Source organism: Pristiophorus japonicus, unplaced genomic scaffold (genome assembly GCF_044704955.1).
Source record: "Pristiophorus japonicus isolate sPriJap1 unplaced genomic scaffold, sPriJap1.hap1 HAP1_SCAFFOLD_71, whole genome shotgun sequence".
In the NCBI taxonomy this organism is placed as follows: Eukaryota; Metazoa; Chordata; class Chondrichthyes; family Pristiophoridae; genus Pristiophorus; species Pristiophorus japonicus.
The window spans coordinates 2,117,671-2,130,866 of NW_027254624.1; the positions used below are offsets into that span (position 1 = coordinate 2,117,671).

Genomic DNA, 13,196 nt, shown 5'->3' on the forward strand with positions numbered 1-13,196 from the left:
CGGTTAGTTTCCTAATCAGAAATGACCCTCTCACATTGTCGGTTATAATCTTGTCACTGCCGAAAGACAGTGCAACAGGTTTGCTGTTATAAAAGCCTGCTGTAATGTACCATAAATCATTTCTGGCCTGCGAGGCGGTAAACGTACCCCGATTGCGATGGCCGGGTAGGTCTGTGACTGAAAAAAGTGAAGTGCATCTTCATAGCTCCACAGGTAGAATTCCTGCGGATGAGGGTAGCAGCAGACGGGATCAGACCTACGGTGTCCAAAATGGAAGCAATCCAGAGAGCACACAGACCCCGTAACACGACGGAGTTGCATTCATTCCTGGGGCACCTGAATTATTTTGGTCACTTTCTTCCCAAATTGAGCACGCTGTTAGAGCCGCGACATGTGCTCCTGCACAAAGGTGTGAATGGGTCTGGGGGGTCAGCCAGGAAAGGGCTTCTGATTTAACGCAACATTTGTTATGCTCCAACAATATGTTAACGCTATATGACCCATGTAAGAAACATGATTTAACATGTGATGCGTCGTCCTATGGGGTCAGGTGTGTGTTGCAGCATGTGAATGCCAATGGTTAGTTTCACCCGGTAGCTTATGCCTCCAGATGTCTGTCCCAGGCAGAACGGGGCTATGGGATGGTAGAAAAGTAAGCGCTTGCATGGATATATGCTGTAAAAAAAAAGTGCACCAGTACCTGTTTGGCAGGAAGTGTGAGCTGGAGACAGATCACGAACCCCAACCGTCCCTTTTGGCCGACAACAAGGCCATAAATGCAAATGCATTGGCCCCCATACAGACGGGGCACTCACGTTAGCCGCACAATTCAGCACAGAAAAATGCACCGATGCACTCAGCAGGCTCCCACTAGCCACCACCGAGCGGCCAACCGAGCATGCAGCTCAGATGGTCATGGCTGTTGATGTTTTCAAAACCGAAGGCTCACCTGTGACAGCCCGTCAGGTCAAAATCTGGACACATAGAGACCCACTACTGCCTTAGTGAAGAAATGTGTCCTAATGGGGACTGGGCAGCCACGTACGGGGCATTCCCTGAGGAATTCAAAACATTTCACAGACGCAAGGAGGAACCCTCGATTCAGGCCGATTGCCTACTATGAGGAAACCGTGTAGTCATGCCCCAGATGGGCAGAGAGATGTTCAACAGAGAACTCCACAATGAGCACCCGGGCATTGTCATGATGAAGGCAATTGCCAGGTCACACGTTTTTTGGCCAGGGATAGATGCAGACCTGGAATGTTGTGTTCACAGATGCAACACGTGTGCCTAGCTGGGCAATGCGCCCAGGGAAGTCCCCCCTTAGCCCCTTGTCCTGGCCCGCCAAACCATGGGCATGTATCCATGTGGACTACGCAGGTCCTTTCATGAGAAAAAATGTTTTTAGTTGCAGTAGACGCATATTTCAAATGGATCGAGTGTGACATTCTCAATTCAAGGACATCCTCCGCCAAGGTAGAAAGTCAACGTGCAATGTTCTCTGCCCATGGTCGTCCGGACGCCTTGGTCAGCGACAATGGCCCGTGCTTTACAAGCATTGAATTCCAGGACTTCATGGCAGGAAATGGTATCAACCATGTCAGAACGGCACCGTTCAAGCCGGCCTCAAATGGTCAGGTGGAACGAGCAGTGCAGATAATCAAACAGGGGATGCTCAGAATCCAAGGGGTTCACTACAAAGCCGCTTATCACGCCTCCTGTTGGTCAATAGATCCCGACCACACTCGCTCACAGGGGTTCTACCCGCAGAGCTGCCAATGAAAAGGACACTCAAAACCAGGTTATCCATTATACACCCAACCATGAAAGAAATTGTTGAGAGCAGGCCCCAGTCACAATGTGACTACCATGACGGGAATGCGAGGGCGCGATGTATTGATATCAATGACTCTGTCTTTGTCCTCAACTACGCTGCAGGGCTTAAACAACTATCAGGCACTGTGATTGCCAAAGAGGGTAATAGGATTCTGATAGTTAAACTTACCTATGGACAAATCTGCCGCAAACACGTGGATTAAACAAAAAGTGTTCAACAACCCCACAGAAGAAGCAGAGAAAGAACACGATATCGAGTTCATTCCTCCACAGGTGACTGAATATCGGAATCAAGCGGAGGATAGCCCAGTCACTGTGGGCAGTCCGGACAGGCCTGAGGCACCACAAACAGCAGACACTCAGGCCAACGCCCAATAACTGGAGCCCCAACTCAGGCGCTCTGCAATGGAGCGTAAACCACCAGAGAGACTTAACCTATGATGCCAATAAGACTTTGGGAGAGGTGATGTCATGCATTCAACTGTCATTGTAACCAATGTATAAACTGACCTAAGTTGTACACCGTGAGAACATTGACCATAAGGAGGTGCACTTGTGGGAGACACTCCTAACCTGGACTTTCAGGTATAAAAGGGGAAGCTCCACCCATTATCATCACTTCAGTGCTGGCTAATAAATGTTACTGACCACAGAGTGACCTTCTCTCAAGTATGGGCCGCGTGTGCATTTATACTGTACAGTAAGGACATATTAGACAGAGTGTTCAAACTGCCCCAGTTATAATCGATATAAGAACTCCCATTCTGGATTGTTATACTGCGGGGAGTGTCGGGTTAATAAACGGAATGACACAACAGGAATTGAAAATAAATTTGACAAGTACTTGCGAGAGAGAATGTGAGACTGAAATCTGAGTCTCAGCCACTAAACATGCTTTTAATTCGGCAGGCGGTTTAAATGAACAGGTCTGAGAGTGAAGCTGCTTATCTGAGAATTCAAAACTAAATCTACAGCTGGAACTCCAAAGGTTCTCACACAATTGTTCAGGAATTGATTACTGATTTAAGTTTAAAGGGAGATGCGTTTGTGCAGCTCTTTCAGAGAGGTTGTGGGTGGCTCTTAAAAGAGCCGTTGTGTTTGGGTTTGATCTCTCAGGACAGCGTGCAGTTTGACTTGGAGCTGGTGTACTTGCGCACCGCTTTTGTCGCTTCCGACACGGCGTGATTGGCCAGTTCCCCAGGCAGCAGCAGGTGCACGGTGGTCTGGATCTCCCGGGAGCTGATGGTGCGGCACTTGTTGTAATGGGCCAGGCAGGAAGCCTCACCAGCGATACGCTCCAAAATATCGTTCACAACCGAGTTCATGATGCCCATGGCCTTGGAGGAGATGCCGGTGTCGGGGTGAACCTGCTTCATCACTTTGTAGATGTAAATGGAGTAACTCTCCTTCCTCGACTTTCTGCGCTTCTTGCTGCTCTTCGGTGGTGTTTTAGTGACCGTTTTCTTGGTGCCTTTCCTGGCAGTAACTAATAAGAACATACGAATATAAGAATTAGGAACAAGAGTAGGCCATCTAGCCCCTCGAGCCTGCTCCGCCATTCAACACGATCATGGCTGATCTGGTCTTGGATTCAGCTCCACTTACCCGCCCGCTCCCCGTAACCCTTAATTTCCTTATTGGTTAAAAATCTATCTATCTGTGACTTGAATACATTCAATCAGCTAGCCTCAACTGTTTCCTTGGGCAGAGAATTACACAGATTCACAACCCTTTGGGAGAAGAAACACGTTCTCAACACGATTTTAAATTGGCTCCCCCGTATTTTGAGGCTGTGCCCCCTAGTTCTAGTCTCCCCGACCAGTGGAAACAACCTCTCCGCCTCTATCTTGTCCATCCCTTTCCTTATTTTAAATGTTTCTATAAGATCACCCCTCATCATTCGAACTCCAACGAGTAAAACTGTTTCCCCCGGTGGTGGGAGCGTGCTCAGCGGCCGCCATATTGGTCAGGGCTGTCGCATGGCGCATGCACGGTCCTTTGTGCAGGGACAAAGGGTGGGCGGGGCTTCAGGATGTCTGTCAGTTTGATTGGTCACATGTTTATGTCCAGCTCAGTGGCCCCTGAAAGGGAGCCTTGTTGTTCTGATAGTTGTCTGGTGAACCTGGACCAGCACGCCTCACCCTATTGTGTCAGACCAGCCCAAGCTAACCCTATTGGGCCAGCCCAGGCTCACCCTAATGGGCCAACACAGTCTCATCTCCTTGGGTCAGCCCGGGCTCACACTATTGGGCCAGACCGAGCTCACGCTATTGGTTTACAAAGGCACATCCTATTGGGCCAGCCCGGGTTCACCCTATTGGGCCAGCACAAAATGTCCAGTGATCAGCAGAGAAAATCAGCAGCTCATTTATTTTATTCTCACTTTGCGTACTTACCCAACCATGTAAACTGGAAATGATAAATATCATCTGCCTTTGAATGTGGAAGGAGAAACATTTTTCAGTTCTGTCTGTGGAAAAATATTTCAAAAATCAGTGAGACACACATAACCTTTCCGCGTGAGAATGTTCCAGTGTACTGACTGTGGAAAGAGCTTCAACCAGTTACACAGCCTGAAAAGCATCGCACCATTCACAGCGGGGAGAAACTACACGTGTTCTGTGTGTGGTCGAAACTTCAACTGATCGTCCAACCTGGAGAGAGACACAAGGACACCTGCTCCATGGAGAAATCATGGAAATGTGGAGACTGTAGGGAGGGATTCAGTTTCCCGTCTGATCTAGAAATCCATCATCGCAGTCACACTGGGGAGAGACCATTCACCTGCTCTGTGTATAGCCAAGGTTTCACTCAGTCATCTGATCTGCTGAAACTCCAGCGAGTTCACACTGGGGAAGTGTGGGAAGGGATTTACTCAATCATTTGTATTGCGAGTTCGAAAGTGGCTGCAGGGGTTGGGTTCTACTATTAGTAATGCTGTTAATCACATCCTAACTGAATCGTGTTCATTCTGTGAGTTGGCATTTGTTTCTGCTGATGTTAATCACCCATAAAACTGGGCTGGAGTTTATTTTTTGATAATTCAAATAACACAGTGTGTCGATACTTGATGTCTCCATGATAAGAGGAAACAAATTGATGTCTTGTTATCGACTGCTTATTTTGCGCCTTTACTGCTTTCTAACTGTAGATTGTTTCAGTCCTCAGACCTTTGGTTACTCTCAGGACAAGTCCCAGTTCCCCATACCGTCCAGAGTGCCTTGATGTCCAGGGTAGGGTTAGCTAACACGCCCTGGATCATTAAACAAAAAATCCAGTCTGTTACTCACTTACACATACTGGAATTTTCGTGTGTCCACAGTATCTCTCTCACCTTCAATGTGTGAGTAGGGTATCACCCTGCAAAGCTGGTTTCAATTTAAATTTGAATCCACTCAGGAAATGTATTTTTTTAAATATCTACAAGTAAACTGAACACATCAACTAATTGGCAAAGTTTTACAGTCAACTAGATGAACAAGTAAATACATCATGGCACAATAACACAGCTCGATATTCACAGGAGAAAGTCTGTTATCTAAGTCCTCGAATGTCAGTTGGTGAGATGAGAGACTGAATCTCTTTCCACACTCAGCTGGTAAATGGCCTCTCCCTGATGTGTTTCCACCGAACGCACATCTGCATCCATTCCCACAGTCCCCACATTTACAGTGTTTAGTCAGCTGGGCACACGAGTCTCAGAGGTTGACGAATGGTTGAAGTTCTATCCACACACAGAACATGTGTCCTGTTTCTCACCGCTGTGATTGGTGTTTTTCCAAAGGCTGATGATAAGGTGATCCTGATGAATCTGGTGAATCTCTCAAATCTTGATGTGATGTTTGGTTTGAGTTACCAAGTTGCAGATCCTCCCATTCTAATACACTGCAAATGTAGGTTACAAAAGTTGTTACTTTAAGTACAGGATATAAATTCAGAATAGACAAATCTAGATTCTATAGGACATTCTGTCGCCTCTGTCCCTCCAAGATTCAAAAGCCTTATTCTAGACAGTCTCCCTCCATCCTTACGGTCTAAAATCAACTGCGAGTTACTTTCTCCAGGAAGTGCTAAATCTGGCTGGGTGCAATTCCACAGAAATTTGTTAAGCTCTGGTGCTTCACCATCAGTCGACTCAGCGAGTGTCAGCAGGATTTCCACCGTGGTAGGCCTCAAAGCCGAATCCAATCCTACCTCCAAATGACATCCACAAACCTCCAAATTGATGTCACTGGATCAGTATCAAGAGCAAGGGTAGTGGCTAATTTTTACTCATAATTAGCCCAGTGGTACTGAGGACAATTATAACCCCTGAACTGCTGCCTTGGCTGAGATCAACTAACAGCCCAGACCAAGGACCGAACTTGGGAACTTCCCAGTCAGTATTGCAGATTGTTCTAAAATTTGGTGGGTTGAGGGAGGGTTGGAAAGAATAGTTTGAAACACATTTTACTCCACCTTTAAACAAAACCTTCTTCACACTGCACAATTCTGAAATTTTTCCCAATTAAACAAGCAAGTCAAATGGATTATAAAAACAATGTGCCATTTTAGAAAGGCTCAAGTCACTCGAATAGACAGCTTTACAATGACAGGACAATACAGAAGGGAGCGAATGTTAATCGGAGATCTGTTCGTGAAGTCCGACAACACTCTGAGATAAACTGGACTGATCCTTCAAGTATAAATAGGCAGAGAAATGAGAGTCCCTGTCCCTTTAAATAGTGCCCCATTCCCCCGGGCAGTGGGAGGAGCAACCGCGCGCAACCTCTTGAGATACTGACACAGCAAACACCGCCGAATGGCTTCCCGCAGGTTCCTAAAGTCCTGAGAAATAAATTGCATCAGGTTAAGTAGAACAACTGAAAAAAATGCACAGAGTCGTTGCTATGTGCGTGTGTGTGTGTGTGTAAACAAAACACATCATTCTTAATCTTTGCGAGAGATAAGCTACTTTCTGCACCAGCTATTATCCAGCATTTTATTTCCTATTATTTACAATGTAATTGCAGAGTGTTTAATTCAGTTACCATTTATTGATGACCCATTGTCTTGTGTGCTATTGTTTAGAAAGTGATGACAGAATGACCATTCCGTTACCAAGGTGACCGTCGGCCCGCAGTATTCAGTGGGAAGGGGATTAAATCTTTGCTCTGGGATTTGGATGCTGTGGGAACATCGGCGCAAAATCACACGTTTTAATGTGAAATATGTCTGTTTTCTCACATGTCGACTGGCTGTGAGAAATGGAACTTTGAGTAACAAATGGTGGGGCTCGTCCGCGAACCTCTCACATATCAAATGTGGTCATCCTAAAGCAAAAACCATAGCACTTGACCAACGAGCCGCCGACAGTAAGGCGTGTAGCTCTCAGATTCTGACGGTAGTGAGAAAAGATATTCGGCCCATCGTGCTTGTGCTGTCCCTCAGAGAACTATCTAATTCGTTACCCTCTCCATCGTCCTGCAAATGTTATCCTTTTGACGAATATATTATTAATTTGAGACATGACATGAGCAAAGTACAGCATCCTTGCGAGTAAAAGGGGAATTTGGCGATGAGGTTAAATGTGAATGACAAAACGACCAGGAAGGTCAAAGCTGTAAGACAATGACGACGAGAATGGGATTCGAACCAATTGCGCAGAGCCCATCATCAGTCCATCGCCTTCAGCTCTCGGCCACCTCGTCTCTTCTTTAACACATCGTCAGCGATGCAATCTCCTGCTTTTTGTATGCAAACAAAAATAACGTGCAAGAAAGTCCACTTCACAGCTTGCTCTGCCCGTGCATGCAGATCGACAATGATGAAAAGGTGTCGTGAGAGATTCTTTCAGCAAACAGCCTTCCTTGACTTGAGGTGAGTGACTGGAAGAAACGCAGCAAGCTAAGTTGACCGCGGCCGGATTCAAACCTGCAATCTTCTGATAACCTCGCGTTTATAATCCAAGTCAGATGCCTTATCCATTAGGCCATGCGGCCTCTGCCAATGCCATCCACTGTGCTATTGTGTATATTGGGCGCAGATTCGATGCAACTGCAATATCAAGGACTGGATTGAGGAAAAGATGAGCATATTTCGAGTGAATGAACAGATGCACTGCGATCTGTGTGCGCACCGGCGCAGGCAAACCCCAATGTAAATTGGAGCACAGCAATTTAACAATTCGGTGATTGCAGCTGAAATCATACTCCTTCTAAAACAAGACAGGATGACCCGGGTTTATGAGAAAATCCGTTTCAAAGGGAAAGATTATAGAAACATAGAAACATAGAAAATAGGTGCAGGAGCAGGCCATTCAGCACTTCTAGCCTGCACCGCCATTCAATGAGTTCATGGCGGAACATGAAACTTCAGTACCCCTTTCCTGCTTTCACGCCATACTCCTTGATCCCCCGAGTGGTAAGGACTTTATCTAACTCCCTTTTGAATATATTAAGTGAATTGGCCTCAACTACTTTCTGTGGTAGATAATTCCACAGGTTCACCATTCTCTGGGTGAGGAAGTTTCTCCTCATCTCGGTCCTAAATGGCTTACCCCTTATCCTTAGGCTGTGACCCCTGGTTCTGGACTTCCCCAACATTGGGAACATTCTTCCTGCATCTAACCTGTCTAAACCCGTCAGAATTTTAAACGTTTCTATGAGGTCCCCTCTCATTCTTCTGAACTCCAGTGAATACAAGCCCAGTTGATCCAGTCTTTCTTGATAGGTCAGTCGCACCATTCCGGGAATCAGTCTGGTGAATCTTCGCTGCACTCCCTCAATAGCAAGAATGTCCTTCCTCAAGTTAGGAGACCAAAACTGTGTACAATACACCAGGTGTGGCCTCACCAAGGCCCTGTACAACTGTAGCAACACCTCCCTGCCCCTGTACACAAATGTCTCGCTATGAAGGCCATCATGCCATTTCCTTTTTTAACCGCCTGCTGTACCTGCATGCCAACCTTCAATGACTGATGGACCATGACACCCAGGTCTCGTTGCACCTTCCCTTTTCCTAATCTGTCACCATTCAGATAATAGTATGTCTCTCTGTTTTTACCACCAAAGTGGATAACCTCACATTTATCCACATTATACTTCATCTGCCATTCATTTGCCCACTCACCTAACCTATCCAAGTCACTCTGCAGCCTCATAGCATCCACCTTGCAGCTCACACTGTCACCCAACTTAGTGTCTTCCGCAAATTTGGAGATACTACATTTAATCCCCTCGTCTAAATCATTAATGTACAGTGTAAACAGCTGGGGCCCCAGCACAGAACCTTGCGGTACCCCACTAGTCACTGCCTGACATTCTGAAAAGTACCCATTTACTCCTACTCTTTGCTTCCTGTCTGACAACCAGTTCTCAATCCATGTCAGCACACTACCCCCAATCCCATGTGCTGAACCGGAACTGACAACCAGCCCGATTAAACAGACACAGAATGATCGGGGACTGCAAGGACATCCCTTTTACCCAGATGCAGAATGACCCTTGACTGACAGCAGTTCTTTTTTAAAAGAATAAAGTGAGATTTCTATCATCCCTGAAGGCAATTGTGTATTCGGCCTCGGGTCCAGGTGGGGCAGAGACAGTTATGGAAGCCACAGCCAGGAAGCAGGGAGGGACGTAAAACCAGCCCAGACTGAAATATATATATATTTAACATTTTACGAAAATACATGCATTTAAATTTGTATTCAAAAAATTGAATTTGAGTTGTTTTAAATAAATAAATAATTGATTCATAATCTATATATTTTTTGCTTGAAGGAAGTCTGTTTGACGGGAAGAATTTCATTGGAAATGAGGAGTGCAATCAATCAATACCCAAACACAGTAAGCCCATTTTGGAAGACAAGCCACGCGCGAAGTTGTGGGCTACAAAGGCGATCTTTTAAAGTCGCGTGTGTCTTTCTGCTGGATCTGACAGCAGCTATTGTGCTGTGAAAGAGGTCAAATGTAATAGAGCCCGGTGCCGGCGGAACAGAAAAAGCATATTTCTTTTGGAAGTTCAAAATTTGGGATTACATATAAATATATTCATATTTATACATGTATAAACAAAGTCAATCAGTCTGTCATGTCTTGTCTTGTCTTGTCTTGGTTTGATTTGATTTGAATTTGAAATTAACGATGGAGGATGGCATCATATCACACAGCCCACACGCAAGCTCTGGCTAAAATCGCTACATTTCTAACTTGTGTATTTTCCCTTCTTTCAGATGTGGAACAGCAAAATCCCACAGCAGATTCTTCTACCGTCAGAGAGTCCACGAAGGAGTGTTCAATCAAATCAGTACGTTTTCAAATTGCATGTAATGCATTTTTCTCACATGACAGTAAGATCGCACAGCACGTTTGCACACACTCTGGCTTACACAAACACACAAACAAACTAACATTCCTGCACCCTCCAAAGGCAGTTTTTGAAATTTGAAATTGGAAATCCTTGATAGACAGCACATCCCTTTTAAACAGACACAGAATGATGCGGGAGAGATAGCACACAATTTTAAACAGACAGAGAATGATCTCGGACAGACAGCACATCCCCTTAAAAGGGACACGGAAATAGAATGAATAAAAGCAGATAAATATGTAAAACTCGGCATGTCGTGCAGATTCTGTGGAGGAAGAAGTCGGTTTCACGTTCTGTCGGATGAGTAAAACATGGCCGGGTTCGTCCGGGATTTGGCCCGTGCCCTCTCGTATTTCAAATGTGATCATTCCGAAGGGAGAATCATAACCGTGGACCAACGAGCCGCCGACAGTGAAAAGCGCAGCTCTCAGATTCTGACGGTGGTGAGAAATGATATTATGGCCCATCGTGCATGTGCTGTCTCTCAGATATCTGTCTAATTAGTGCCCCTCGCCATTGTACTGCAACTGTTCTCCTTTTGACGAATATATTATTAATTTGAGACATGACATGAGGAAAGTACAGCATCCCTGTAAGTAAAAGGGGAATTTGGCGATGAGGTGAAATGTGAATGTCAAAAAGTGGTTAAGCTGCAAGCCAACGACGACGAGAATGGGATTCGAACTCGTGCGTGCACAATGGATCAGCAGTCCATCGCCTTAACCTCTCGGCCATCTCGGCACTGCTTTAATATACCGTCATCCATTCAATCTCCTGCTTTTTGTATCCAAACAGAAATAATGTGCAACAAAGTCCACTTCACAGCTTGCTCTGCCCGTGCATGCAGATCGACAATGATGAAAACTTGCCATGAGATTCTTTAAGCAAACAGCCTTCCTTTGCTGCAGGTGAGTGACTGGAAGAGATGGTTGGTTTCTCAGCAGAATCACAACAAAGAATGTAAAATTTCACTAAAGCATGTTATGTTGACCGCGTCACGATTCGAACTTTCAATCTTCTCATAACTTCGCGGTTATAATTGAAATCAGCCGCCTTATTCATTAGGCCACGCGGTCTCTGCCAACACCATCCATTGTGTTATTGTGCATATTGCCAGCAGATTCGGGGCAACTGCAACATCAAGGACTGGATTTCGGAAAAAATGAGCATATTTCTAGTGAATGAACAGATGCACGGCGATCTGGGTGCGCGCCGGCGCAGGCAAGCCCAATGTAAAATGAAACACAACAGTTTAACAATTCGGTCATTGCAGCTGAAATCATACTCCTTCTCAAACAATACAGGATGACCCGGGTTTATGAGAAAACCAGTTTCAAAGGAAAGATTATGAACCGTAACTGACAACCAGCCCGTTTAAACAGACACAGAATGATCCGGGGCTACAAGGACATCCCTTTTACCCAGATGCAGAATGACCCTTGAATGACAGCAGTTCTCTTTTAAAAGAATAAAGTGAGATTTCGAACATCCCTGAAGGCAATTGTGCAGTGGGGCTCAGGACCACGCGGGGCAAAGACTGTTATTGAAGCCACAGGTGATAGACAGGCAGGAAGGAGGGAGGGAGGGACGTAAAACCAGCCCAGTCTGAAATATATAAATATTTAACATTTTAAGAAAATAAATGCATTTAAATTGTATTAAAAAAAATTGAATTTGAGTTGTTTTAATGAAATAAATAACTGATTCATAATCTATGTATTTTTTTATTGAACGAATGCTGTGTAACTATAAGAATTCCATTGGATATGAGAGGTGCAGTCAATAACTACCCAAACACAGTAACCCCATGGTGGAAGACAAGCCATGAGGGAAGATGTTGGCTACAAGGGCGATCTTTTAAAGTCGAGTGTGTCTTTCCGCTGGATCTGACAGCAGCTGATTGTGCTGTGAAAGAGGTCAAATGTAAGAGAGCCCAGCGCAGGCAGAACTGAAAAAGCATATTTATTTTGGAAGTTAAAAATTTGGGATTATATATAAATATACACATATATATATATACATGTATAAACAAAGTCAGTCAGTCAGTCATGTCTTGTATTGGTTTGATTTGATTTGAATTTGCAAATAAGGATGGAGGATGTCGTCATGTCACACAGCCCACACGCAAGCCCGGCCTAAAATCGCTATATTTCTAACTTGTGTATTTTCCCTTCTTTCAGATGTGGAATAGCAAAATCCCACAGCAGATTCTTCTACCGTCAGAGAGTCCACGAAGGAGTGTTCAATCAAATCAGTACGGTTTCAAGTTGCATGTAATGCATTTTTCTCACATGACAGTAAGATCGCACAGCACGTTTGCACACTCTCTAGCTTATACAAATCACAAACAAACTAAAATTCCTTAAACTCCAAAGGCAGGTTTTGAAATTTGAAATTGGAAATCCGGGACAGACAGCACATCCCTTTTAAACAGACACAGAATGATGACGGTCTGATAGCACACCATTTTAAAGAGACAGAGAATGATCTCGGACAGACAGCAAATCCCCTTACACTGACGGGTATCTTTCAGTCCCTCTCCATCAATGAGATATCTGTACACGAACTGGTTTCTCTCATTCTCTGCCTCACAGGGAGATATCGTTGCGGTAACTGGTCTCTCTACGTCAGGTGATATCTAAACACTGACTGGTGACTCTCAGTACCTCCCTCTCAGGGTGATATCTGTACACTGACTGGTGTCTCTCAGACCCTTTCCCTCCGGGAGATATCTGTACACTGACTGGGATCTGTCACTCCCTCCCTCTCAGGGAGATATCTAATCACTGATTGGTGTCTCTCAGTTCACTGTTCCTCAGGTACATATCTGTACACTGACTTCTGTATCTCAGTCCCTCTCCCTCAGGGAGATATCTCTCTTCACACTGATGTCTCTCAGTCCCCTCTCCCTCAGGGAGATATCTGTACACTGACTGGTGTCTCTCATTCACTCTCCCTCAGGGAAATATCTATACACTGACTATCTATCACTCCCTCTCCCTCAGGGA

At 45.1% G+C, this 13,196-nt stretch overlaps 1 protein-coding gene and 1 non-coding gene across 2 annotated transcripts in view; both read right to left on the reverse strand.

Annotated features, from left to right (window-relative positions):
* Positions 1-2,948: 2,948 nt before the first annotated feature.
* LOC139256328 (histone H2B 1.2-like) overlaps positions 2,949-13,196 on the reverse strand; it is a 29,904-nt gene continuing 19,656 nt past the window's right edge. Inside the window, exon 2 of the mRNA XM_070874202.1 lies at positions 2,949-3,322. Within this exon, the coding sequence (XP_070730303.1) occupies positions 2,949-3,322 (374 nt within the window). The remainder of the gene's footprint in view (positions 3,323-13,196) is intronic.
* On the reverse strand, positions 10,853-10,929 carry trnas-gcu (transfer RNA serine (anticodon GCU)). The gene has a single exon. It is a non-coding gene; the product is annotated as a tRNA-Ser (tRNA).